This window comes from Perca fluviatilis, chromosome 19 (genome assembly GCF_010015445.1).
Source record: "Perca fluviatilis chromosome 19, GENO_Pfluv_1.0, whole genome shotgun sequence".
In the NCBI taxonomy this organism is placed as follows: domain Eukaryota; kingdom Metazoa; phylum Chordata; class Actinopteri; order Perciformes; family Percidae; genus Perca; species Perca fluviatilis.
In genome coordinates this window covers 3,243,176-3,268,125 of record NC_053130.1, presented here as the reverse complement: position 1 = coordinate 3,268,125, position 24,950 = coordinate 3,243,176, and the positions used below count along the sequence as shown (strand labels likewise).

Sequence of the window (24,950 nt, the reverse complement as noted above, 5' to 3'; positions counted from 1 at the left end):
GAGCAGTTAGAAATGAATAAAAAATAAATTAAAAACAGATCAAGTATGAGAATAAAATTTGAAGTGCAGTTTAAGAAATTAGAGGCTACATCAAAAAGAAATGTCTTCAGCCTTCAGATTCAAACAGCTTAACTCGTTGAATATTAATGAGAACTGGCACAAATGGCTTGAAACAAGGTAACCAAGGTTACAGAGTCCATGATAGACCTTCAGACATTACCACAAAGTCATGAAATATGTGAGCACTGTCTTCAGCTTGTTTCCACTGAGCATCGGGTATGCTTTCATGGTGCTGCTCAATTCATCTTCAGGAAAGGTGTCCTTGTACTCCTCAAACATGTCCCTCTGCAACAATGTGGAACAGACAAGGTGGTGTGAAGGAGAAAGTGTGTCCCACGATGGTGTCACAGACCTATAGAGATAATTAAAAAACATATATATAAATGTAAGGTAGTAGCCTGACTAGCTGTCACTGTTGCAATGACTTTCAAAAGAACAATAGAGCCATTTGAGTTTTTTGTCCCTTACAAGACCCAGTAGTTTTTGGTGTGGGTAGTTTATGATTTCACATTTCATTTGATGACTTATTTTTATGTTGCCAATTTATTCTTTTCGGGATGCTGTTTTATATAATATTAAAATTATGATTTTTGTAAGGATTTATACCAAACAAAAACATGTTTTCTTGAGTCTGTAGAATATGAAATGTGGGCAGGACATCTGACACACACACACACACACACACACACACACACACACACACACACACACACACACACACACACACACACATTTATCCAGCGTCCCTCGCCCATGGAACCGTGTGAAACATCTTGTATTTACTAGGGCTGTGCTCGATTGAAGAAATTCTTAGTCGACCAACACTCATTCAATTGTATTGACTAATCGATTAGTTGATTTAATCGACAGATCTGTAAATTTTTTTTGAGTTTCTCGACAAAGAGTCCTGCTAAAAGCACAACTTTAATTCTTGTGTTTACCAGAGATGTGCTCGTACGTTTCTTGGAAAATAAGTAATTCAGCATGAAAAAAAAAAAGTATCAAACATGACTAATGGAGTAAAGAGATCTAAGTTGACCAAGACCAAAACGACCAATTAGTCGACTAATCCAGGGGTCTTCAACGTTTTTTTAAGCCAAGGACCCCTTAACTGAAAGAGAGACGGATCAGGGACCCACTACTACATATATTGTATGAAATGAAGTTGCATATTAATCTGGTCCTACAATAACTTTTAGGGCAGCCTAAAGCATTTATAGATACCTGTTTTGCATTAAATACTAAGCTATTCATATAGCCTTAAAATTATTGGCATGGTTTTAATTAGTGACTACATTACTGGCCAGTAAGCCTATCATCAGTGGCGATTTATATTTGCTAATAATATGTTGTAATCATGTTAAGACGTTTACATTACATTACATGTCATTTAGCTGACGTTTAAATTTTGAAAAAACTTTCAAAAATTAACAATAATTTGGATGCCCCCCTGCAGTGACTCTGAGGACCCCCTAGGGGTCCCGGACCCCCTGTTGAAGATCCCTGGACTAATCGACTAAGAGGGAGCAGCCCTAGTATTTACATAGAAAATAGTTACAGTGCCTTGCGAAAGTATTCGGCCCCCTTGAACTTTTGCCTTTGACATTAGGTCAAAATAAAGATAAAAACTGTAATTTTTTAAGAATCAACAACAAGTGGGTCCAATTATGAAGTAACGAAATTATTGTATTAAACTTTTAACAAATAAAAATGAAAAGTGGTGCAAAATTATTCAGCCCTTTACTTAGTCAGCAAACTCTCTCAGAATTCAGTATCTCTGAATATCCAATGTTACCTAAATACTAATATGATAAATAGAATCAGCTGTGTGTAATCAAGTCTCGTATAAATGACCTGCTCTGTATAGTCTCAGAGGTCCGTGTAAAGCGAGAGCATCATGAAGAACAAGGAACACACCAGGCAGTCGAGATACTGTTGTGAAGTTTAAACGGTTGGATACAAAAATCCCAGCTTTAACATCCCAAGGAGCACTGTGAGCATATATTGAAATGGAAGAGTATCAGACCACTACAATCTAGCGGGTCCTCTAAACTTTAGCTATACAATGAGAAACTGAAGAGATGCAGCCAAGAGGCCATATACTCTGGATCTGCAGAGATCTACAGCTGAGGTGGGAACTCTTCATAGGACAACAATCCTTGTATACTGCACAAATCTGGCTTTATGAAGAGTGGCAAAAGAAAGCCATTTCTAAAGATATCCATAAAATGTCGTTTAAAGTTTGCCAAAAGCCACCTGGGAGACACACCAAACATGTGGAAGAAGGTGCTGTGGTCAGATGAAACCAAAATCGAACTTTTGGCAACAATGCAAACGTTATGTTTGGCGTAAAAGCAACAAAGCTCATCACCCTGACACACCATCCCCACTGTCAAACATGGTGGTGGAGCATCATGGTTTGGGCCTGCTTTCTTCAGCAGGGACAGGAAGATGGTTAAAATTGATGGGAAGATGATGGAGCCAAATACAGGACCATTCTGGAAGAAAACCTGATGGAGTCTGCAAAGACCTGAGACTGGACGGAGATTTGTCTTCCAACAAACAATGATCAAAACATAAACAAAATCTACAATGGAATGGTTCACAAATAAACATATCCAGGTGTTAGAATGGCCAAGTCAAAGTAGACCTGAATCAAGAGTCTGTGGAAAGAACGAAAACTGCTGTTCACAAATGCTCTCCATCCAACCTCACTGAGCTCGGCTGTTTTGCAAGGAGGAATGGGCAAAAATGTCACTCTCGATGTGCAAAACTGATAGAGACATACCCCAAGCGACTTACAGCTGTAATGGCAAAGGGTGGGCTACAAAGTATTAACTTAAGGGGGCTGAATAATTTTGACCAATATTTAGTTTATTTGTAAAAGGTTTGAAATATCAATAAATTTCGTTCACTTCATGATTGTGTCACTTGTTGTGATTCTTCACAAAAATTACAGTTTTATATCTTTATGTTTGAGGCCTGAAATGTGGCAAAAGGTCGAAACGTTCAAGGGGGCCGAATACTTTCGCAAGGCACTGTAACTGATTAAAACCGATTTTGTATTAAATGCTGACGCGGTTACTACAGTAAACTAGGGCTGTCCTCGACTAAAGATATTCTTAGTCGACTAACACTTATACGATTTTGTCGACTAATCGATTAGTTGATTTAATTGACAGAGCTGTGCGCTTTGAGAGGAGGTTAAGACTAGAAAAGCACAATATAAATGTAGTTAATTAACCATCTGTAGAACTGAGTTTCTCCACAATTAATCCTGCAAAAGCAACACTTTAAATCTTGTGTTTACCATAAATGTGCTCAGAAGTTTCTTGGAAATAAGTAATTAAGCATGAACAGGCATAAAAAATGACTAATCGACTAAAGAAATCTTAGTCGACTAAGACCAAAACGACCGATTAGTCGACTAATCGACTAAGAGGTGGCAGCCCTAGAGTAAACTATTTTATTTTTTATATTATTTTTGTGTTTAAGTATACATTTATTTTTGTACCCTAGCGCCCTTTATTAACAAGCAGCCAATGAGTAGCAGGTATTGTTGCCAGTCCATTTTTACCTGTAGCATCAGCCTTGGGTCTTGAAGGGGCCTTTCTTTAAACTCCATAACGCAGCTACAGCCGCACCCACAATCACAGCGAGGGCCACAAGGATGCCACCCACAATCCACCCAACTGCAGAGCTTTCTGCTACCTCCTCTAAGAGCGGGTTTCTTTTGGGTTTACTGTCTCTCACGCTGACTGGGTTCTGTATCCGGCAGGTGAAGGTCTTCACATCTGATGTCTCACTCTTGGTGATGACCAAGTCCTTTCCCGACTCCTTCCACTCTCCGTCTCCCATCTTCCAGCTGTAGGTGACCGGTCCAGCTGGCTCGGTGATGTTCCCGTCACAGATCAGCGTACAGCTGTCCGAAGCGGGGGAGCATGTCAACGGTCTGATCCATACCTTAGGCTGGGGGACTTCTTTGATCCATACAGCGTTATAGCGCTCATTCTGGACCTTGTTGTTGACTTCCACTGAATACACACCAGTGTCATTTTTAGTCATGTGTTTGATTACCAAACGTCCAGTGGTTAAATCCAGGGTTGTGCGGTTTCTGAAGGTTCTGTAATAAGCCAAAGGAACTAAAACTGAACCTGTGACTTGATCTTTGATCCACTCAGCTACCAGGTCACCGCTAATCTTCCACAGGATGTTGTAGAGAGGTTCAGAAGAAGGAGGCCTCAGATCCATCGTTAGCTCCCCGCCATCCCGGAAGTATGTCGGGGTGTCCTGGGCTAGAGCGGAGCTCAGCGCCGCCAACAGCAGCCAACACCCGGTCAGCTTCTCCATGGTTCCCAGATCGACACACGAGAGGAAGAATATCGACCTAACAAAAACGTCGGTTTTTAGCTCGCACCTCAACCCATATACATGGAACACTGGGTTAAAAGGATAACTTAAAATGTATTAAAAAAAAATTAAAATGTAATGAATAATATCGAGATTTCAACCCGCTTGAAGGCTCGAACACGAAAGATTTTTGTGTAGCCTAGTCTAAAATGGCAAAGGAATGTCCCGCCCTCCTCTGCCTCTGATTGGCTATCATACTCATCATACCTTAACCTAACCAATCCAACCAACGAAGGCAATGAGTTCTAGCCAATCAGAGGCAGAGTAGGGCTGCCTTCAAGCCTTCAACGTGCTCGGAAACTGGAAACTTTGTCAAAGTTTTTTTTAATTTTTTTATTGTTCATTTATTCAGAACATGGATATAAAAACAAACAAGGCACAATCACAAATCCACGCGGAATAAATGTGCCATTAAATGTCAAATGAGTATACATTTTAAACACTAGAAAATAATTATGTTCAAGTAGGCTACTTGAATTAAATAAAACATTTTATTTAAATTATCGGTCATATTTAATACAATTAATTGGATCATAATATAATCCAATCAAATAAAATATATTAAATTGCATAATGATTTACTTTTGGTACTTTAAGTATATTTTGATAATACTTTTGTACTATTACATAGGGAAGATGTTGAATGCGGGACTTGTAACTGACAAGTAATTTGTAGCTCTTCAACACAGTTTTTTCTACTTTTACTGCAATACATGATTCATGATTCATGATCATGAGCTCGTTGAATATTAATGAGAACTGGCACAAATCGAGCCGAGTCTTCCTGAGGCTTTCTATACCACGCTAGAATGGCTTGAAACAAGGTAACCAAGGCATTTTATCCACACAAAAAAATTTAACAAGAGTCCATGATAGAACTTCAGACATTACTACAAAGTCATGAAATATGTGAGCACTGTGTTCAGCTTTCTTCCACTGAGCATCGGGTATGCTTTCATGGTGCTGCTCAATTCATCTTCAGGAAAGGTGTCCTTGTACTCCTTAAACAATGTGGAACAGACAAGGTGGTGTGAAGGAGAAAGTGTGTCCCACGATGGTGTCACAGACCTATAGAGATAATTAAAAAAACATACATGTAAATGTAAGGTAGTAGCCTGACTAGCTGTCACTGTTGCAATGACTTTCAGAAGAACAACAGAGCCATTTGAGTTTTTTGTGCCATACAAGCCCCAGTAGTTTTTGGTGTGGGTAGTTTAGGACTTCACATTTCATTTGATCACTTATCTTTATGTTGCCAATTTATTCTTTTCAGGATGCTGTTGTATAATATTAAAATTATGATTTTTGGAAGGATTTATACCAAACAAAAAAATGTTTTCTTGAGTCTGTAGAACATATGTGGGCAGGACACCTGACTTACACACACACACACTCATTAATCCAGCGTCCCTCGCCCATGGAACCGCATGAAACATCTTGTATTTACATAGAAAATAGTTAACTGATTAAAAACGATTTTTATTAAATGCTGAGGCGGTTACTACCAGCCAGCACATCATATGAGTAAACTATTTAAATTTTTTATTCTTATATTATTTTTGTGTTTAAGTATAGGCTAGGCTACTGTACACTTATTTTTCTGGAGCCCTTTATTAACAAGCAGCCGGTGTGGACCTTTTTCACAGCAGACATGTTGACTTGTCATAGTAGGAAAAGCACAGCTGAAACTGATAACCTTAACAATGGCTCAGTTCCATCAAGTGTCCCAGTAAGATGTTTCAGTGAGTCAGCATGAACAATACCAGGACCTCTCCTAAGTGGAATGCAGCCATCAGTAATGGTTTAATACCAGGACCTCTCCTAAGTGGAATGCAGCCATCAGTAATGGTTTAATACACCTGTGCTTTTCCTACTATGACATGTCAACATGCCTGCTGTGAAAAAGGTCTATTGTTGGCTGTCCATTTCCACCTGTAACATCAGCCTCGAATCTTGAAGGGGCCTTTCTTGAAATGCCATAACGTACCTGCAACAGCTGCACCCACAACCACAGCGATGGTCACAATGCTGCAAGCCACAAGCGCCCCAGCTCCAGAGCTTCCTGGCTTCTTGTCTAAGAGCGGGTTATCTCTGGGTTTACTGTCTCTCACGCTGACTGGGTTCTGTATCCGGCAGGTGAAGGTCTTCACATCTGATGTCCCACTCTTGGTGATGACCAAGTTCTTTCCCGACTCCTTCCACTCTGCTCCATCCTTCTTCCAGCTGTAGGTGACCGGTCCAGCTGGCTCGGTGATGTTCCCGTCACAGACCAGCGTACAGTTGTCCGAGGCAGGTGAACATGTCAACGGTCTGATCCATACCTCAGGCTGGGGGACTTCTTTGATCAATAAAGCGTTATAGCGCTCATTCTGGACCTTGTTGTTGACTTCCACTGAATACACACCAGTGTCATTTTTAGTCATGTGTTTGATTTCCAAACGTCCAGTGGTTAAATCCAGGGTTGTGCGGTCATTAAAGGTTCTGTAATAAGCCAAAGGAACTGCATCTTTGATCCACTCAGCTACCAGGTCACCGTTAATCTTCCACAGGATGTTGTTGAGAGGTTCAGAAGAAGGAGGCCTCAGATCCATCGTTAGCTCCCCGCCATCCCGGAAGTATGTCGAGGTGTCCTGGGCTAGAGCGAAGTTCAGCGCGGCCAACAGCAGCCAACACCCGGTCAGCTTCTCCATGGTTTCAGGTCAACACACGAGAGGAAGAATATCAACAACAAAAACGTCGTAAAAGGATAACTTAAAATGTATAAAATAAAAATGTAATGAATAATATCGAGACTTTAACCCGCTTGAAGGCTCGAACACGAAAGATTTTTATGGGTAGCTGTCAGTACCCGATCCGTTCCACCTGCACACAATCCGTTCACAATGTTCACGCATGCGCTGTGGTACGAGGATTTACGACACTACCCAATCTGTTCCCATCTTATATGCTTATATACTGTCTGTATACTGTAATGGTTCCCATACTGTCTATGGTTCCCACGCTAGCCTCCTGCTAACGTCAGTTTAGCTAATAGCTAATTCGGCGGACCGCTCGGTGAATATAGCAGTCTGCCGTTAGCTTCCACCGGGAAGCTAACGTTAGTTTAGTTAACGGTTAATTTAGCTAACCGCTAGCTGATTGTAGCGGTCTGCCGTTAGCCTCCACAGTTAAGCTAACGTTAGTTTAGCTAAGAGCTAATTCGGCTAACCCCTAGCTGAGGCTGAGACAGTAAAATGGCGAAGGAATGTCCCGCCCTCCTCTGCCTCTGATTGGCTAACCCTGACCAATCATACTCCTCGTACATTAACCTAACCAATCCAACCAACGAAGGCAATGAGTTCTAGCCAATCAGAGGCAGAGTAGGGCTGCCTTCAAGCCTTCAACGTGCTCGGAAACAGGAAACCTTTTTAATTTTTTTTTATTGTTCATTTATTCAGAACATAGATATAAAAACAAACAAGGCACAATCACAAATCCATCTTAAAAAAACAGAGCTATTGCCCTCGGGTCGAGCATATAAAACAAAACCTAGGAGCTTATACTTTACAAAACAACATAAGGAATGATATAAAAGAAAATAAATAAAAAAATAAATAAAGTGAAGGGGCTATCTCAAATTAAATTAAGAATTTCAAATAAATAGATCAATTCAAGGGCTTTTTTTTATCTTTAACTCGTTTCAATGACATGCACAAAAAGATTGAACTCATTCTTCAAATGGATCAGGGAGGGTTTGGTCTTAAAGAATCTACATTTATGTATAAAATGTTTTCCTAGCAGCACCAAGTCATTGAGAACAAAATCTACCTTCTTATCTTCAACAAAAAAAACACCAAACTTTATATTCTTCACTGTCAGAGGTGGTATCTCAATTTCCCTGGTCTGGGACCAGCTCTGGTCTGTGACCAGCTCTGGTCTGGGACCAGCTCTGCAGATCTCTCCAGAAGGATTGCACCGATTCACACAGAGAAAAAAAAAACATGTTTCAATTTCATGTTCAATTTCTTTTTTCACAAAAAAAACACAGTTATTAGTATCAAAATTGAATCTCAGTCTTAAAAATTCATCTGTTGGGTAGATTTCATTTAAAATTTTAAAGTTGACCTCTTTTTACCTTCGGGAGAAGAGGAAATGAGATATAGCTTTTCCTTATTTTACTTAACCTCTCCATCCCCAAATTCTTTCAACATATATTGTCTTTTTTTTACTGGATTTGGTATAATATTCCTTCAATAGAATATTTCTAATAACTTTGTTGGTACATTTATAATCACAGGAATCAAGTCCTTGGATACAGAGGTGCCTCAGACCAGGAGAAACCTTGGAGTACCTAACGTCTTCTCTCACCATGGACTTCAGAGACATTGGTATAGCTTTGGAAACCATGCACGTATTAGCACCATGTGCTCACTTCCGGCTTCGCTTCCCTCCTTCATCCATCATGTGAAATAATATATTTGACAGTTTCAGTGTTTCCTTTAGGATTTTTTTAGCAAGTGGGGGCCGGTCTGTCTGAACAACAACCCATTTGGAAGAAAGTGAACGTTTTGACAATAGTACATACAGTACAGGCCAAAGGATTACCTTCTCATTCAATTTTTTATCATACTATTTAATTGTTTCACAGGCATCAAACTATGAATGAACACATATAATTATGACTTAAAAAATATATTTTATCAAAGTAGCCACCCCTTTCTTTGTGATAACTCTGCAAACCCTTGGTGTTCTCTCAATGAGCTTATGAGGTAGTCACCTGAAATGGTTTTACCTTCACAGGTGTGCTTTTAGGGTTCATTAGTGGAAGTTTTTCCTTATTAAAAAGCAAAGGGTGGCTACTAGAAGAATCTAAAATATAAGACATGTTTTCAGTTATTTCACACTTTTTTGTTAAGTACATAATTCCATATGTGTTCATTCATAGTTTTGATGCCTTCAGTGAGAATCTACAATGTAAATAGTCATGAAAATAAAAAGGAAACGCATTGAATGAGAAGGTGTGTCCAAACTTTTGGCCCGTACTGTACATGTGCAAAAAGTACATCAACACAACAGTATGTGGAGTTAAACTGGACAGGCCCAATAAGCTCTGAATAGTTCTACTTGTTGTTAAATTGCAATGGGCGGTGCATTATGTCGGCAGGATCATTTAAAAAGGCAACCGCGTCCACATTGTGCGTCTGCCCTGTTTCTGATGTGGTGGCAGAGATGTTGCCATGGCGCCGCGGGGCCGCCAATACAAAATCAACATCGAGGAAACACTGAGTTTGTTAAAATGTTTTCAAACTTTAAAAAAGGTGGGAAAAGAAGTGCGTTGAGACTTGTTGAATTACTTGAAATATATATTGATTAAAGCCCACCCCTTCCTAAACTAAAATAAAATTATAAATTAACTCAAATTAATTTAGTTAATTTATCAGAATGTATTTTATCTTTTTTTTTTATTATTGTTTGGTATGGTTTTCTTATTATTTAATTAGTTATGTTGTATTTTATTTGTATGCTGCTTAGAATTATTTGTAAAATATTAAGTGAAACCATTGAATAAAAAAATAAATAAAATAGTACAGTCAGTATAGCGGTGTCACAGATTTATTGATAAGGCACATTTTATAAACAGCAAATTAAAACACAGGTGCGAACTATAATAAATAAAAAAATTGGCATCAAGTGGTTTTTTTCCTGATCCCTGCCTCATCAACAAGATGACATGTGACTAAATGAGGACGACAATAAAAGCAAAACACACCATGTATAATACAATCACAATTTTATCAAAATTGCAATATGGACTAATGTTGCAGAGGGTGCAATATTTGTTAAAGGCAAAATGTGTCCAACCATCCTGAATGAAGTCCTGTGGTGCTGCAGGGACGTCCCAGACTCCAGATCCTCTCCTACAGACTACAGAAACCAGCTTTGTTTGATACAGATACAAACATTATCATTCCCGTCAATATCTTGAATCACAACGTTAGTCAAAATAATCACAATTAGACATTTTGCTGATATCGTGCAGCCCTAGACAGTGCTTAGAAAAAGATGATAGTCCAGGTTGATTCATAGCATACGTAGCATGCTGTATATGGATTGTCCAAATGCTTTGACATCTACCTTTAACATACACTTAAAAAAAAAAAAAAATCACATCAACTTTTTACCTTGTCATAACAGCATGTGTAATATGATATGTTTACAATATGTACATTCAACTCATGTCTTCTTTAATTGAAGAAAGATTAAAAAAAAAAAAAAACCTTCCCATGTAGAACAGTCCAAAATAGTTAGTATTTAAAGCCATGGTTTAAATCAGTGCTTCTGCGTTTTGGTCGAGTTCATCCAAACTTAAACACAGTTCCTCTAAATGTTTCTAGAGATTATTCCCATGAGTCACCGATGAGTCAGAGGTGACTCTGTCTTTTGGCTTCTTCAGAGCTGGGTGGAAATTAATATCTCACCCTTTAATTTGGCAGCCTCTCTTTGGATCATGTGTGATTGTCATAATTCTATGAATCGCACGCTGAAATGCAAAGATTAATCGATTAGTTGTCAATTATTAAATTAATCGGCAACTATTTTGGTAATCAAGCAATTGTTTTGAGTCAATGTTCTCAGGTGTCAGCTTGTTAAATGTGAATATTGTTCTAGTTCCTTCTCTCCACTGGGACAGGAAACTGAAGATCTGAGTTGTGGACAGAACAAGATATTTGATGACGTCATCTTGGGCTCTTTGGGAAACACTGATCATCATTTTAGACATTTGAGGACCAAACAACTAATCATCATCCAGAAAATAATCCACAATGAGAATAATCTGTATAATTGCAGCCCATATCAACCAGTCCTTATTAGCAACAACCTACTGTACACACACACACACACATACAGTACACACACACACAACCACTGTTGTTCAACCATTAGATATAATAATGATGTGTTCATGCTCTTCTCAGCCAAGGTCTTACTGTTTTGGGGAGCCAGTATGTTAACGTCTCTGCGACATGTAACAATCGATGAAGAACACAGCTGAATGCTAAAAAAAAACAAAAAAAAAAAACACACACACAAATGTGTGCAGCCAGCAAAAGCAGTCTGAGGATGTATCAGATCATATTTCCATTAGACACAGTTATTCACAATTACTTTCCTTCGCCCTCTGGCTTCGGGGGTTTGTAAGAGGTATTGTCTCTTCTGGCTTGTCTGCATTGTTATCAGCAGTAGCAGGTGATGCTGGCGGTCCACTTCTGCATTCTTAGCAGCAGCAGCATTAGGTTTACTTTCACCAGCAGGGCTGCTGCCTCGATTCTGGAAGCAGAATTTGTTTTTTTCTTTAATATATAACATATAAACGCACCCGCACCCTCCCCCAAGCGAAGGCCGCCAATGACGGGACCCACAATCCCCCATCTCCAGAGGTCCCTGAGTCCTTCTCTAAGAGCGGATTATCTTTGGGTTTACTGTCTCTCTCGCTGACTGGGTTCTGTATCCGGCAGGTGAAGGTCTTCACATCTGATGTCCCATTCTTGGTGATGTCCAAGTTCTTTCCCGGTTCCTCCCACTCTCCGTCATCCTTCTTCCAGCTGTAGGTGACCGGTCCAGCTGGCTCGGTGATGTTCGCTTCACAGACCAGCGTACAGCTGTCCCTAATGAAGGAACATGTCAACGGTTTTGGCTCTACCTCAGGCTGGGGGACTTCTTTGATCATTAAAGGGTTATATTTCTCATTCTGGACCTTGTTGTTGACTTCCACTGAATACACACCAATGTCAGCTTTAGTCATTTTGTTGATTACCAAACGTCCAGTGGTTAAATCCAGGGTTGAGCGGCCATCAAAGGTTCTGTAATAAGTCAAAGGAACTAAAACTGAACCTGTGACTTGATCTTTGATCCACTCAGCTACCAGGTCAGCGTTAATCTTCCACACGATGTTGTAGAGAGGTTCAGGAGGACGAGGCCTCACGTCCATCGTTAGCTCCCCGCCATCCTTGAAGTATGTCGTGGTGTCCTGGGCTAGAGCGGAGCTCAGCGCCGCCAACAGCAGCCAACACCCGGTCAGTTTCTCCATGTTCTCAGGTCAACACACGAGAGGAAGAATATCGACCTTCATTACAACAAAACGTCGAGTTTTTAGCTCGCCACCCGTCGACAACGCGCCAACACCCTTACTTCCTTCCTTGTTCTGTGTGAGGCGTTTTCTGCTGATGTAATGGAAGAAAAAACCCTAACCCTAAGACCCGCCCTACTCTGCCTCCGATTGGCTAACCTATACTTCTTATCTTATCCTAACCAATCCAAATAACGTGACGAGTTCTAGCCAATCAGAGGCAGAGTAGGGCGGGTCATGCGTTGCGCCGCCATGGTTTCCTTAGCAAGTCCCTCGTTTTAAAAAAATAAAAAGGAGAAATCCGAAAAATAAAAACACTCTTACAAAAAATAAATAAACTCTTACAAAAAAGAAACAAAGGACACTAAATATTCTGGTTAACATTATACATTTTGGTATTAACTGAGTTTTTCTGACACCACAGGGGAACGTAATCGAATCTCTTATACGTCCATGATTCTAACTGGGGGGACGTTATTAACCGTTACACCAGCAGAAACCGAAAGTAAAGTGAGGGTACTTTTCTTATGCGCATTGAGCATGTGGTGAAAACCTAAAACTCCAAAGTATGTAATATAATACTAGGGTGTGGTCACTGTGGTGTAATACAGGGTGTGTAGACATAAAGTAACGCCAATATAACATTCCGCGTTGGTGACATGTATTACACAGACCAAACGTTTGGAGAAACACATTTGCAAAAACTTCAATTAGCCTATTCAAAATGAAAAGGTTGCAATAACTATGTATATAAAAACGTGTATATTTACCAATGTGACTGAGTTCTAGGCTGTTAATTTGTTAAAATCAAAGAAAACTTATTCTTTAGTACAACAATCCTAAACTAGTTAATCTAAAACACAATTTAATGTAATGTAATAGTGTAGCACTGCTAGCAGTTTCTGCTATATGAGCCATCACTGGACAATATTCTGCACTATACATATTTATCTAGTTACCACTCTGTTATCTCCAACTAAGAAATATGTCTTATCTATTCATCTGTATATCGGTTTATATACGGTCTGTTTATATAAGGGTGTTTATTGTGTAAATAGGTTTATTTTAATACTATTATACATTATAACTAATTATATTTTATGTACATTTTTCTCCTATGTCTACTTAATGTGTATTTGTGTTATTGTGATGTGTACATTTTTTCTTCATTTGAGCTGCTGTAGTACAGGAATTTCCCCGGTGTGAGATTAATAAAGTCTATTCTATCTTTAATGAATGTTGATTGTGTGCATCTACTATTTACTTTTTGTCTTTATCACAAAGTCCAGTTTTGGGGACAGCCAGCTTGGCTCTGCTCAGTGACAGACTGGCAGCAGAGAACAGGTCTGGTATTTGCCCCATTGCTGTCATACCTAACTTGGAAATTAGTAACTTTGCCTTCAGAGGGACTCCTTCCCACGGCCCTCACTGCAGTACAATCTGGAATATTTGTGGCTGCATGCATAAAATAACTTATCAAAAATAAACAAGATCTATTATCAGTAGTGGCCCATATCGGGCGGACCTTCTGGCATTTGCCCAGATTCCAGATGGCCTGTCTGTCACTGGCTCTGTTCAGTATTTTAAAGCACACCCATTGGTGGAATGTAACTAAGTACATTCACTCCAGTACTGTAGATACATAACATACATCTACTCCAGTACTGCACTTAGGTCCAAATGTTGAGGTACTTGTACTTTACTTAAGTCTTTTATTCTCATGCCACTTTCTACTCCGCTACATTTCAGAGAGAAATATTGGACTTTCTACTCCACTACATTCATCTGTTCCAGCTTTAGTTACTAGTTACTTTAGTTACTCCGCTACATTCATCTGTTCCAGCTTTAGTTACTAGTTACTTTAGTTACTCCGCTACATTCATCTGTTACAGCTTTAGTTACTAGTTACTTTAGTTACTCCGCTACATTCATCTGTTCCAGCTTTAGTTACTAGTTACTCTAGTTACTCCGCTACATTCATCTGTTCCAGCTTTAGTTACTAGTTACTTTAGTTACCTCTACATTCATCTGTTCCAGCTTAGTTACTAGTTACTTTAGTTACTCCCCATTCATCTGTTCCAGCTTTAGTTACTAGTTACTCTAGTTACTTCGCTACATTCATCTGTTCCAGCTTTAGTTACTAGTTACTTTAGTTACTCCGCTACATTCATCTGTTACAGCTTTAGTTACTAGTTACTTTAGTTACTCCGCTACATTCATCTGTTCACGCTTTAGTTACTAGTTACTCTAGTTACTCCGCTACATTCATCTGTTCCAGCTTTGAGTTACTAGTTACTTTAGTTAATTCTCTACATTCATCTGTTCCAGCTTTAGTTACTAGTTACTTTAGTTAATCCGCCACATTCATCTGTTCCAGCTTTAGTTACTAGTTACTTTAGTTACCGCCTACATTCATCTGTTCCAGCTTTAGTTACTAGTTACTTTAGTTACTCCACTACATTCATCTGTTCCAGCTTTAGTTACTAGTTACTTTAGTTACTCCGCTACATTCATCTGTTCCAGCTTTAGTTACTAGTTACTTTAGTTACTCCGCTACATTCATCTGTTCCAGCTTTAGTTACTAGTTACTTTAGTTAATTCGCTCATTCATCTGTTCCAGCTTTAGTTACTAGTTACTCTAGTTACTCCGCTTACATTCATCTGTTCCAGCTTTAGTTACTAGTTACTTTAGTTAATCGCTACATTCATCTGTTCCAGCTTTAGTTACTAGTTACCTAGTTACTCCGCTACATTCATCTGTTCCAGCTTTAGTTACTAGTTACTTTAGTTACTCACACATTCATCTGTTCCAGCTTTAGTTACTAGTTACTTTAGTTACTCCCGCTACATTCATCTGTTCCAGCTTTAGTTACTAGTTACTTTAGTTACCTGCCACATTCATCTGTTCCAGCTTTAGTTACTAGTTACTTTAGTTACTCCGCTACATTCATCTGTTCCAGCTTTAGTTACTAGTTACTTTAGTTAACTCCGCCACATCATCTGTTCCAGCTTTAGTTACTAGTTACTTTAGTTATCCGCTACATTCATCTGTTCCAGCTTTAGTTACTAGTTACTTTAGTTACTCCACTACATTCATCTGTTCCAGCTTTAGTTACTAGTTACTTTAGTTACTCCTCTACATTCATCTGTTCCAGCTTTAGTTACTAGTTACTTTAGTTACTCCCTACATTCATCTGTTCCAGCTTTAGTTACTAGTTACTTTAGTTACTCCGCTACATTCATCTGTTCCAGCTTTAGTTACTAGTTACTTTAGTTACATTCGGCACATTCATCTGTTCCAGCTTTAGTTACTAGTTACTTTAGTTACTCCGCTACATTCATCTGTTCCAGCTTTAGTTACTAGTTACTTTAGTTACTCCGCTACATTCATCTGTTCCAGCTTTAGTTACTAGTTACTTTAGTTACTCCTCTACATTCATCTGTTCCAGCTTTAGTTACTAGTTACTTTAGTTACTCCTCTACATTCATCTGTTCCAGCTTTAGTTACTAGTTACTTTAGTTACTCCGCTACATTCATCTGTTCCAGCTTTAGTTACTAGTTACTTTAGTTACTCCACTACATTCATCTGTTCCAGCTTTAGTTACTAGTTACTTTAGTTACTTCGCACATTCATCTGTTCCAGCTTTAGTTACTAGTTACTTTAGTTACTCCACACATTCATCTGTTCCAGCTTTAGTTAAGTTACTTTAGTTAATGCTACATTCATCTGTTCCAGCTTTAGTTACTAGTTACTTTAGTTACTCCGCTACATTCATCTGTTCCAGCTTTAGTTACTAGTTACTTTAGTCTCTACTCACATTCATCTGTTCCAGCTTTAGTTACTAGTTACTTTAGTTACCCACTACATTCATCTGTTCCAGCTTTAGTTACTAGTTACTTTAGTTACTTCGCTTACATTCATCTGTTCCAGCTTTAGTTACTAGTTACTTTAGTTACTCCACTACATTCATCTGTTCCAGCTTTAGTTACTAGTTACTTTAGTTACTCCACTACATTCATCTGTTCCAGCTTTAGTTACTAGTTACTTTAGTTACTCCCACTACATTCATCTGTTCCAGCTTTAGTTACTAGTTATTTAGTTACTCCGCTACATTCATCTGTTCCAGCTTTAGTTACTAGTTACTTTAGTTACTCCGCTACATTCATCTGTTCCAGCTTTAGTTACTAGTTACTTTAGTTACTCGCTACATTCATCTGTTCCAGCTTTAGTTACTAGTTACTTTAGTTACTCCACTACATTCATCTGTTCCAGCTTTAGTTACTAGTTACTTTAGTTACTCCGCTACATTCATCTGTTCCAGCTTTAGTTACTAGTTACTTTAGTTACTCCGCTACATTCATCTGTTCCAGCTTTAGTTACTAGTTACTTTAGTTACTCCACTACATTCATCTGTTCCAGCTTTAGTTACTAGTTACTTTAGTTACTCCGCTACATTCATCTGTTCCAGCTTTAGTTACTAGTTACTTTAGTTACTCCACTACATTCATCTGTTACAGCTTTAGCAAGAGGGGTTATTGGGACAGATCCTGTTGCTTCCCTTTTTAAAAGAAGTGCATCACCCAATCTTTAGTTCATCATTTTGGATAAACTCAATATATCCTGTTCCATCTCTCCGAATAAACAAAGTGTGTACGAATTCATGAATAACGGAAGTATAAAAACAAGTATAAAATCTCTTTAATTTTACAATCAACTTGAAAACATCGAGACAATAATGGTTTACTAAAAACGAGACACTTCACGAGACATCATCCTGACACGTAGAAGACAAAAAGATTTTAAAAATATGGAGATAGTTGAAAAGTAAGAACATAGTTTATAGAATAACACATTTAAAAACTTGTTTTAGTTCTGACAGCGGAGTGGCAGTTTGGATTTCTGAGGCGTGGAGGCTTCGTTTTCTGACGCTTTATACGCTTTATACTTCGCCTCCTTCTTACTGCTCTTCTTTTGCTGGAAAAAAAAGGGAAAAATGACAAGAACATATTACTTTTTGGCAAATTTCCATGACTGTTTCTGAAAATGTCAGTCGACATTATACAATAAGAATAAAAATCTGTGTTAAAGTTTACCCTCAGAGGTCTATGTGGTTCATAGTGGGATTTGTAAATTGAACACATATTATGCTGTGTTAAAAATTCCATGACTTTTCCAAAACTTTCTGGGTCTTTGTATTTTTCCAAAACCTTTCCAGGCCTGGAATTTGCATTTTTCAAATTCCAAAATTTTTCCAGGTTTTCTCAAAACGTATGAACCCTGATAGAATTACCGGAAGCAATACAAAGAAAGTGAAACGTCCCGAAACGTGGGTAAGCATTAAAAACGTCAATTTTTTCAACCTTTTTAGGTCGACCTTTACCGCCATTTCCCACCGGGCACGTCTGCGCTGCGTTCTGGAGGCGCCGCGAATAGGGGTGCGACTCTTTACTGGTCTCACGATTCAATTTGGTTATCATGTCAACGATTCAAATCGATATCACGATGCAACACCTCCTCAATATTAATATATACATTACTACACATTAGCCTAGAAATCTAGACTCACTCTATCGGCAGCAAATGTAATTTTGCAGCCAGGGTCGGTCTAGCAACTCTCCGTTGGCTTGGGAGCTGGAAGAACCAAACTCTGGTCAGGCCAATCACATCGTGTTTAGGAGTCATAATGACGGCAGATTTGCGACGGTTCTGCGTGAATTCCCCGCTACTTGAAAACAAAGAAGATGGCTGCTGCTGGCGAACAGCGGTCTTTGGAATCGAGTTAAACACTGAAGTCATTCTTAAAAAAGGAAGATGTGCTTGGAGTTTTGCCGACCGGATACGGCAAAAGTTTAATCAACTAGCGTTGCTCTGCCTGGTTGCCTATAGAGTGCAGAGGGAATTTGAAAGACAACAGTTTATCCCGCCCCTCGGATTGAGCCCTGACCAATGGGGAGTTCACAGACCCAACATCTGGATGTGCACTACACATGGCTTTCATCAACAAATCAAAGCATTCAGATATACAGTATATGAACTCCCCTATTTATTCTATCTGCCCTTAAAAAAAAGAAAAAAGAATAAGAGACCTTCCTGAGTCTAAACACAGCAGACAAGAGACAAAAACAAAAAGCAGCGACCGGAAAAATCAACATCAGTAGGCAATAATAGATTATGGTCTGTCCCTGCATCGATGCAGAATCATCCACATTGCGATGCATCGATGCATTGATTAATTTAAATGCCCCTAGCGAGCAATCGCAGCTATTCAAGTCAATGCTTGATATTCCACCAGTTGAACCGCATCCCAGAGGCGTGCGTGCGTGCGTGCGTGCCGGGTCTATTTTCAAGCAAGCTGCAGGAGAGTCAGACAGCCAAGCAGGAAGTCAAGTGAGTATCCAGTCAGTTTACCAAAAGACACCCCACCCCCAATATCGTTTGTCTCCTCTACATACACCACGGACAACAAGAGATTCATCCTGGAGGTTGAAAAACATAATACGACATCACAGATCTTTATTATAAAGACGACGCCTGAAAAGAGAAGGCATGGAGTTTAACTGCAGGAGTGGAAGGTCGATACTAGCTTAATAAACACGGGATTGTTCTGGAAAGTATTTATAGAGACAATCAAATCTGAGTCAGACAGCAAGACGCTCCGCTTCGCTTCGGAGACGCTCCCGGTGGGGTATGGCGCGTGGCGAAGGACAGGATAAAACAGCGGCGCGGTGGGGACGCAGCAGACTCACGCCCAGTGGGAACATCAGCGTTACTTCAAATAAAAAGGTTTTCATTTGTGCCGCTCACCTTGAAGAAGGGAACCCGTTTGCTCTCGTTGAAGACGAGGTTCTCGTCGATGAAGGACGGCTCTGTGGCCACGCTTTCGTTGCAAGTACTGATCTCGTCCTCCAGAGAGTCCTAGACGCCACAGAGGGGAACGTGGAAGGTGAAAATGGAGCAAAACGTATTATTCCAGGAAACTGGTAGCATTTCTTTTGAGTTTAGCTAAAAAAAAAAAAAATGCAGCATAATGTGTTGACAAAATGACCTGACAGAGAGGAATCAAACCAATAATGCTGAAGAAAAAAAATGTCCAGAGAAGCACGCCAAATAATTAAAACTGAGACAAGATAAAACTTTATTAATGCCAAGTGAAATTGCTTTGCATCAGTGTCAAAACAAAGTGGGAGGAGTGATAATATATTTTAAAAAAATAACTAAGGTTAAAGAAAAACAAAAAAAGGTGCAAATCCAAATTATATACAAAGCCAAAATCAGGTTATCATTATGGATCTTAATAGAGTAAAGTTAGACTTAGATGTGCGTATTTGGCGGAGGGGTTTAGGCGCCAATTCTCAAGAAAATGTGACGTTTCTCAATTTAAAAAAAGTGTAATTTCCCTTGTACATTTTGGGTCTGTGGGATTTGCTCTCTTTTGGTATTTGTTTTTGGTATTGTTTCCTTTGGGGTTGTTTTGGGTCTATGTGGTCATTCTGCATCTTTTTGTATTCGGTTTGGGTCCCTTTGTGGTAGTTTTGCGTCTTTTTTTTTTTTTACACATAATTTTGGGACTGTTATTATAACCATATCTGTGTGTAAAACACTGGAAAAGCTAGAGCAGATAATAAATAAAAAAACACTCAAAAAGCTTAAAGACAAAACTGTCCACTGGTGACCAACTACAGTCATTAGATCTCTGAAGAGTTACATTCAGGGTTTAGGTGCTGCCTAAGACTGCTCGGGTGCTGCTCCTAAACCTTATAATGGCAGGGAAAACCCAGAACAATATCTAAAGTAGAGTTAGTGTAAGAAATGAATCGACATTATGAATACATTCAAAATGAATTCAATCAAAACATAACTAATTGGGTCTTAAATAGGTGTCCGAGTGATGCAGAGTGTGTCTCTGCCTCTAGAAGAGAAAGAGAAAAAGGTGAACGTACGTGATCGACCTCCTCCTCCACTTCCTCCTGATGATGCTCATTCTCCATGGCGGCCTGCAGCTCCTCCTGCCGCCTCCGCAGGCTCTCCAGCAGCTCGCTGCGGCTCCGCGACTTCTCCAGCTGCCGGGGATACACAAACTCCCTGCGCTGAGGGGTCGCACCTGAAGGCAACAGCAGAAGCGTTTTAGGAACAGCTACGCATTTACAGTGACAATAAAAACCTTAGAGTCAAAATGAAGGTTTTGGAATGTTACAAACTCAAAACGGTGTTTAAACGCTTTAAGCAATTATTTAATAAATGAGAAACTTTCAACGTAATCCCCAGTAACAGAGAGTCAGATAGTGGTGTGGGGGGAGACTCCGTGGTGAGTGAAACTGAAGCAGAGGGACAGACACAGAGCTGTAGCCGAGCCAAAGTAGACCACTATTTAATAAGTTAACTTTATCGGTTATCAGGCAAATAAAACTGCAATCTGCAAACTGCCAAAAAACAGCATGATAAATCGGTCAATCCTTATTAAAAATGAAAACTTACTAAATAGGTGCAGTAGGTAAGACTTATAAAACTAACTTTCTGTCATTTCTGCTGAAACTGACCCTATGTTCCAGTAGAACTACATGAAGCAGGTCATTTAAATAAATCCAGCTCCTCTGGCTCCACCTACAGCCTGGAGTGAAATTTGCAAAAATCCACCGCTCCCTGTTCAGATGCACCAATCAGGGCCAGGGGCAGGTGTCTAACTGCATGTCAATCACTGCTCATGCACACGCATTCATTCTCCCTTGGGAGGGGAGAGGCTTAGGAGACAGTTTTGGGCTTTAGCAGAAAAGGGGGAGGGACTGAGAAGTTGTCTATGTTAAAAAAGTTTGGCTAAGTTCTGGATCTTCACAATCCTACCTACAGCACCTTTAAACAGAGAAACTGAAAAAGGCGCCCAGATTAAATCACTTACCGGTGGGAAGGTCCTGCTGCAGCTCTTCCTGCAGGAAGCCCTGGACCATCTCCTGGCTCGTCTCCACGTGGTCCCGCAGCTCGGCCTGCTGCTGGTTCAGGACCGTCCGGTCCGCGGCGGTCTGGTCCTGCACGGCCACCAGAGAGCGCTCCACCTCGGCCTGCCGACTGGACAGCTCCTCCTCGGCCGCCCGGAGCTGTTCAGCGCAGCGCGTCTCCACGCTCTGGGCAGAAGGAGGAGGGTTAGAGTCTTGTTAATCTCCCAGGTGACGAGTTTGTTGCGATACAGTGAAACCTTAAACAGCAGTCTCAATCAGCTTTATTATTATTTTTAATAAATCAAACTAACAAGACAGAAACCTGCAGAGGTCAGAGGGTAGTTTTTACCTGACAGAGGGTCTGAGCTTCAGTGCAAATCTTCCCCGACAGTGAGAGGTGTTCCTGGGCTTGAGTCTCTGCATGCTCCCTGGCTCTGGAGGTCCACTGGAGGTCCCGCTGGACCAGACCTGCAGACACCAATCCACAGCATCAGCACTAAACGCCCACTGAATGTTCTGCAGATGTGGGTTTAAAGAGCCACTATTATGCTCCTTTTCAGCATCACATTTGTACTCGTGGGCTCTACTGAAATAGGTTTACATGCTTTGCGTTTTAGGTTTCTCATACTGCCCACTGCTGCAGCTACTCTGCCTGAAACAGAGTCAGGCAGAGTCGCACCGTTTACAGACATTTCCAGCAGCCTTCGGAAGCTGAACAGGAAGTCAAAGAAACACTCACATCCTGTTAGGCCCGATTTAAAAATATTTTATCAGACCCATATATCAGCTCCTACACAGTCTCCAGTTGTTTATATTAAGACAGACTAGCTGTTAAAATGCGCTACATGTGATCTGTTGCTGATGTTAAACAGACTGTAGATGATGTGTAATCTGAACAGATTTAGTCTCTGACTTCTAAACATCACCATCAGCCACACAACATGTGTTCTGTACAGAATAAGCCTTTAAACCAGACAAATAGCAATTAAAATCCCTCAGATTAAAAACAATAAAAAGTTGATATAAAAAACATGTGGAGTCAATTCTGAACCAATCAGCAGTTAGATCAACAGAGCCAGGCATTCCCAGCATGCCCCTGGGTCTCAAACCTGCGGCCACCTTGATCTTGGTCATCGTTGCCCACGTGTGCATGATGTCAGAGCAAGTCGGGATCAAGACAGACACAAATCTTCCCAGCATGCATTGGGAGGGGACTGATTCTGGGCAGGCCTGGCTCATCTCGAAGGAGTATACTCTGTCTGAGCTCATGGCCCGCCTTTGTGAAAAGCCCAGTTCGCTCCGATTGGTCAGCTGACCCACTCGGTTGCGATTGGTCAACCAAATTCAAACGAGGTTGCTTGCTCAGGCAGCACCTATCGATGTGAAAATCTGGGCTGCAGGGTTCATACGCATTTTAACCAAGACTTTTCGGCAAATTTCCATGACTATGTGTTCCTGAAAATGTCAGTCGACATTAAACAATAAAAATCTGTGTTAAAAGTTCACCCTCAGAGGTTTAACTATAAAATGAATGATAATGTCTGTGGTTCATAGTGGGATTCATAATATCGCTCCCCGAATACAACGTTGAAGTTAAGACGACATGAAAATACATTTATTAATCACATATTATGCTGTGTTAAAAAAAAAAAATTCCATGACTTTTCCGTATGAACCCTGGGACTGGCTTTCTCAATCTGTGACATCACTAATTGAGGAATTTCAAACAGGAATGTGGGCGGAGCGTTTTCAGGCAGTTGAGAAAAAGTGCCGTCTGTGTGAGAGAAAGCTCAATTTGCAGTGAAGGGTGTTTTTTTGTACTTTACACATCTATTACATACACAAAATACTATATAACACTATAATTACAGGGGGGTGGGGGGGAAGCATAAAAGGGCTCTTTAAATTGCAAGTGGAGGAGAGCACGTACCGGACACGGAGCTGTGGAGGTGCGAGCAGCACCCCGTCATCTCGTCCAGCGCCTGTTGGCTTTCATCAGCGCTCAGACGCAGGGAGGAGGCGAGAGAGGCGGAGGTGGAGGAGAGGAGGTCTGCCTGGGCCGAGGCCTGATGCTCTACTGCACTGCAACCGCTGCACACAGGGAGACACAACATGGTGACAACGGGAACAATCACACATAAACCAGAAACTGTAAAAAAATAAAAGGACACCAGGGTTTCTCCTACAATCAAACATTTATTTATATAGCGCTTTACAACCTCCAGCAGGTATCCAAAGTGCTAGGGCTGGGCGATGTGGAGAAAATCAGATATCACGATATTCTTGACCAAATACCTCGATATCGATATTGCGGCGATATTCTAGGGTTGACAATTGGTGCTTTAACAAAATATCTTCACACTTAGATTTTGGATAAATAATCATCAGTAATGTGGACATAATGTCTAAGTGGGGAAAAGTCAAATCATAGAACAGCTAGAACAGTCTGGTAAGTTCAGAAAAAGTACATCACTTTACTGTAATGCAGCCTTTAAAACCAGGAAAAGACACTTCTGTCATGTCACGATATTACAATATCCAAAATCTAAGATGATATCTAGTCTCATATCACGATATCAATATAGCGATGTATTGCCCAGCTCTACAAAGTGCTTCACATCAGAAACCAAGAATAAAACACATATAATAAAAAGAATGAAACGTAGAAAATGGTAAAATCAGAAAAGGTTACATAGAAAGAGGAAATTGTCACACCACTACTACGTATTAAAAGCCATTCTAAAACATAAGAGGAATTTTTGGCGCCCCGCAAAGAGGCTCTTAGTCAGAAGCAGAGGAAAATGATCAGTGCCAAAATGATAAGAATTAATAAATAGCAATTCAAATCCTCTCTGAATGAGTTTAGTAGAAATTTACCAAACAACCGCTGAACAAGCAGAAAGTAAAAATTAAGTGAGAAGTCGGCTCATTTTCTCAGAGATTTCAATAGAAACTGACTTCTTTTTGGAGCCAGTGGAGTCGCCCCCTGCTGGAAGTTAGAAATAATGCAGCTTTAAAAAGGAGCTTCAGCATCGGCTTCACTTTTCAGACCCGGAAGCCTCGGCCATTATTTTTACAGTCTTATGTTCTAAACACAATAAAAAAGGTCATTTTTGCTGAAACTGACCCTATGTTCGAGTAGAACTACATGAAGCAGGTATTAAAAAAATAAATAAAATGGCACCACCTACAGCCTGTGGTGTGATTTGCATAAATCCACAAGCCCCTGTTCAGATGCACCAATCAGGGCCAGGGGGGGAGGGGGTCTAACTGCATTTCAATCACTGCTCATGCATTCATTCTCCCATGTGGGGGAAGGGGCTTTGGAGACCGTTTTGGGCTTTAGCGGAAAGGTGGGAGGGACTGAGAGGTTGTCTATGTTCAAATTTTCTGGCCAAGTCCTGGATCTTAACAATCCTACCTACGGCACCTTTAAAGTTG

The 24,950-nt window shown here is 40.1% G+C and overlaps 4 protein-coding genes across 4 annotated transcripts in view; all 4 read right to left on the bottom strand.

Moving 5' to 3' along the window:
- Positions 1-44: 44 nt before the first annotated feature.
- Positions 45-4,628, bottom strand: LOC120547878 (SLAM family member 9-like). The gene is made up of 2 exons (XM_039783653.1): positions 3,638-4,628; positions 45-412 (listed from the first exon to the last, which is right to left on the bottom strand). Exon 1 carries the CDS (start codon positions 4,408-4,410, stop codon positions 3,646-3,648), a length of 765 nt encoding a protein of 254 aa, XP_039639587.1. The 5' UTR covers positions 4,411-4,628; the 3' UTR covers positions 45-412; positions 3,638-3,645.
- LOC120547879 (SLAM family member 9-like) lies at positions 45-7,404 on the bottom strand. The gene is made up of 3 exons (XM_039783654.1): positions 6,458-7,404; positions 5,482-5,538; positions 45-355 (listed from the first exon to the last, which is right to left on the bottom strand). Exons 1-2 carry the CDS (start codon positions 7,158-7,160, stop codon positions 5,531-5,533), a joined length of 711 nt encoding a protein of 236 aa, XP_039639588.1. The 5' UTR covers positions 7,161-7,404; the 3' UTR covers positions 45-355; positions 5,482-5,530.
- A 4,280-nt stretch (positions 7,405-11,684) lies between these two features.
- LOC120548438 lies at positions 11,685-12,676 on the bottom strand. The gene is made up of 2 exons (XM_039784698.1): positions 11,871-12,676; positions 11,685-11,778 (listed from the first exon to the last, which is right to left on the bottom strand). The coding sequence occupies exons 1-2, from the start codon at positions 12,536-12,538 to the stop codon at positions 11,685-11,687; spliced, it is 762 nt and encodes a 253-aa protein (XP_039640632.1). The 5' UTR covers positions 12,539-12,676.
- A 4,583-nt stretch (positions 12,677-17,259) lies between these two features.
- The window catches only part of kif11 (kinesin family member 11), a 35,623-nt gene continuing 27,932 nt past the window's right edge, over positions 17,260-24,950 (bottom strand). The window contains 6 exon segments of the mRNA XM_039783652.1: positions 17,260-17,553; positions 19,384-19,494; positions 20,520-20,680; positions 21,473-21,695; positions 21,859-21,977; positions 23,440-23,600. Coding sequence (XP_039639586.1) covers positions 17,446-17,553; positions 19,384-19,494; positions 20,520-20,680; positions 21,473-21,695; positions 21,859-21,977; positions 23,440-23,600 — 883 coding nt within the window. The 3' untranslated portion in view covers positions 17,260-17,445.

Excerpts from the sequence above, each read along its gene's own strand:
- LOC120547878 (XM_039783653.1), bottom strand. The coding sequence starts at position 4,410 with ATGGAGAAGCTGACCGGGTGTTGGCTGCTGTTGGCGGCGCTGAGCTCC.
- LOC120548438 (XM_039784698.1), bottom strand. The coding sequence starts at position 12,538 with ATGGAGAAACTGACCGGGTGTTGGCTGCTGTTGGCGGCGCTGAGCTCC. Across the intron at positions 11,779-11,870 it reads ACCTCTGGAGATGGGGGATT|AATCGAGGCAGCAGCCCTGC; the intron begins GTGGGTCCCGTC and ends TTCTGCTTCCAG.
- LOC120547879 (XM_039783654.1), bottom strand. The coding sequence starts at position 7,160 with ATGGAGAAGCTGACCGGGTGTTGGCTGCTGTTGGCCGCGCTGAACTTC.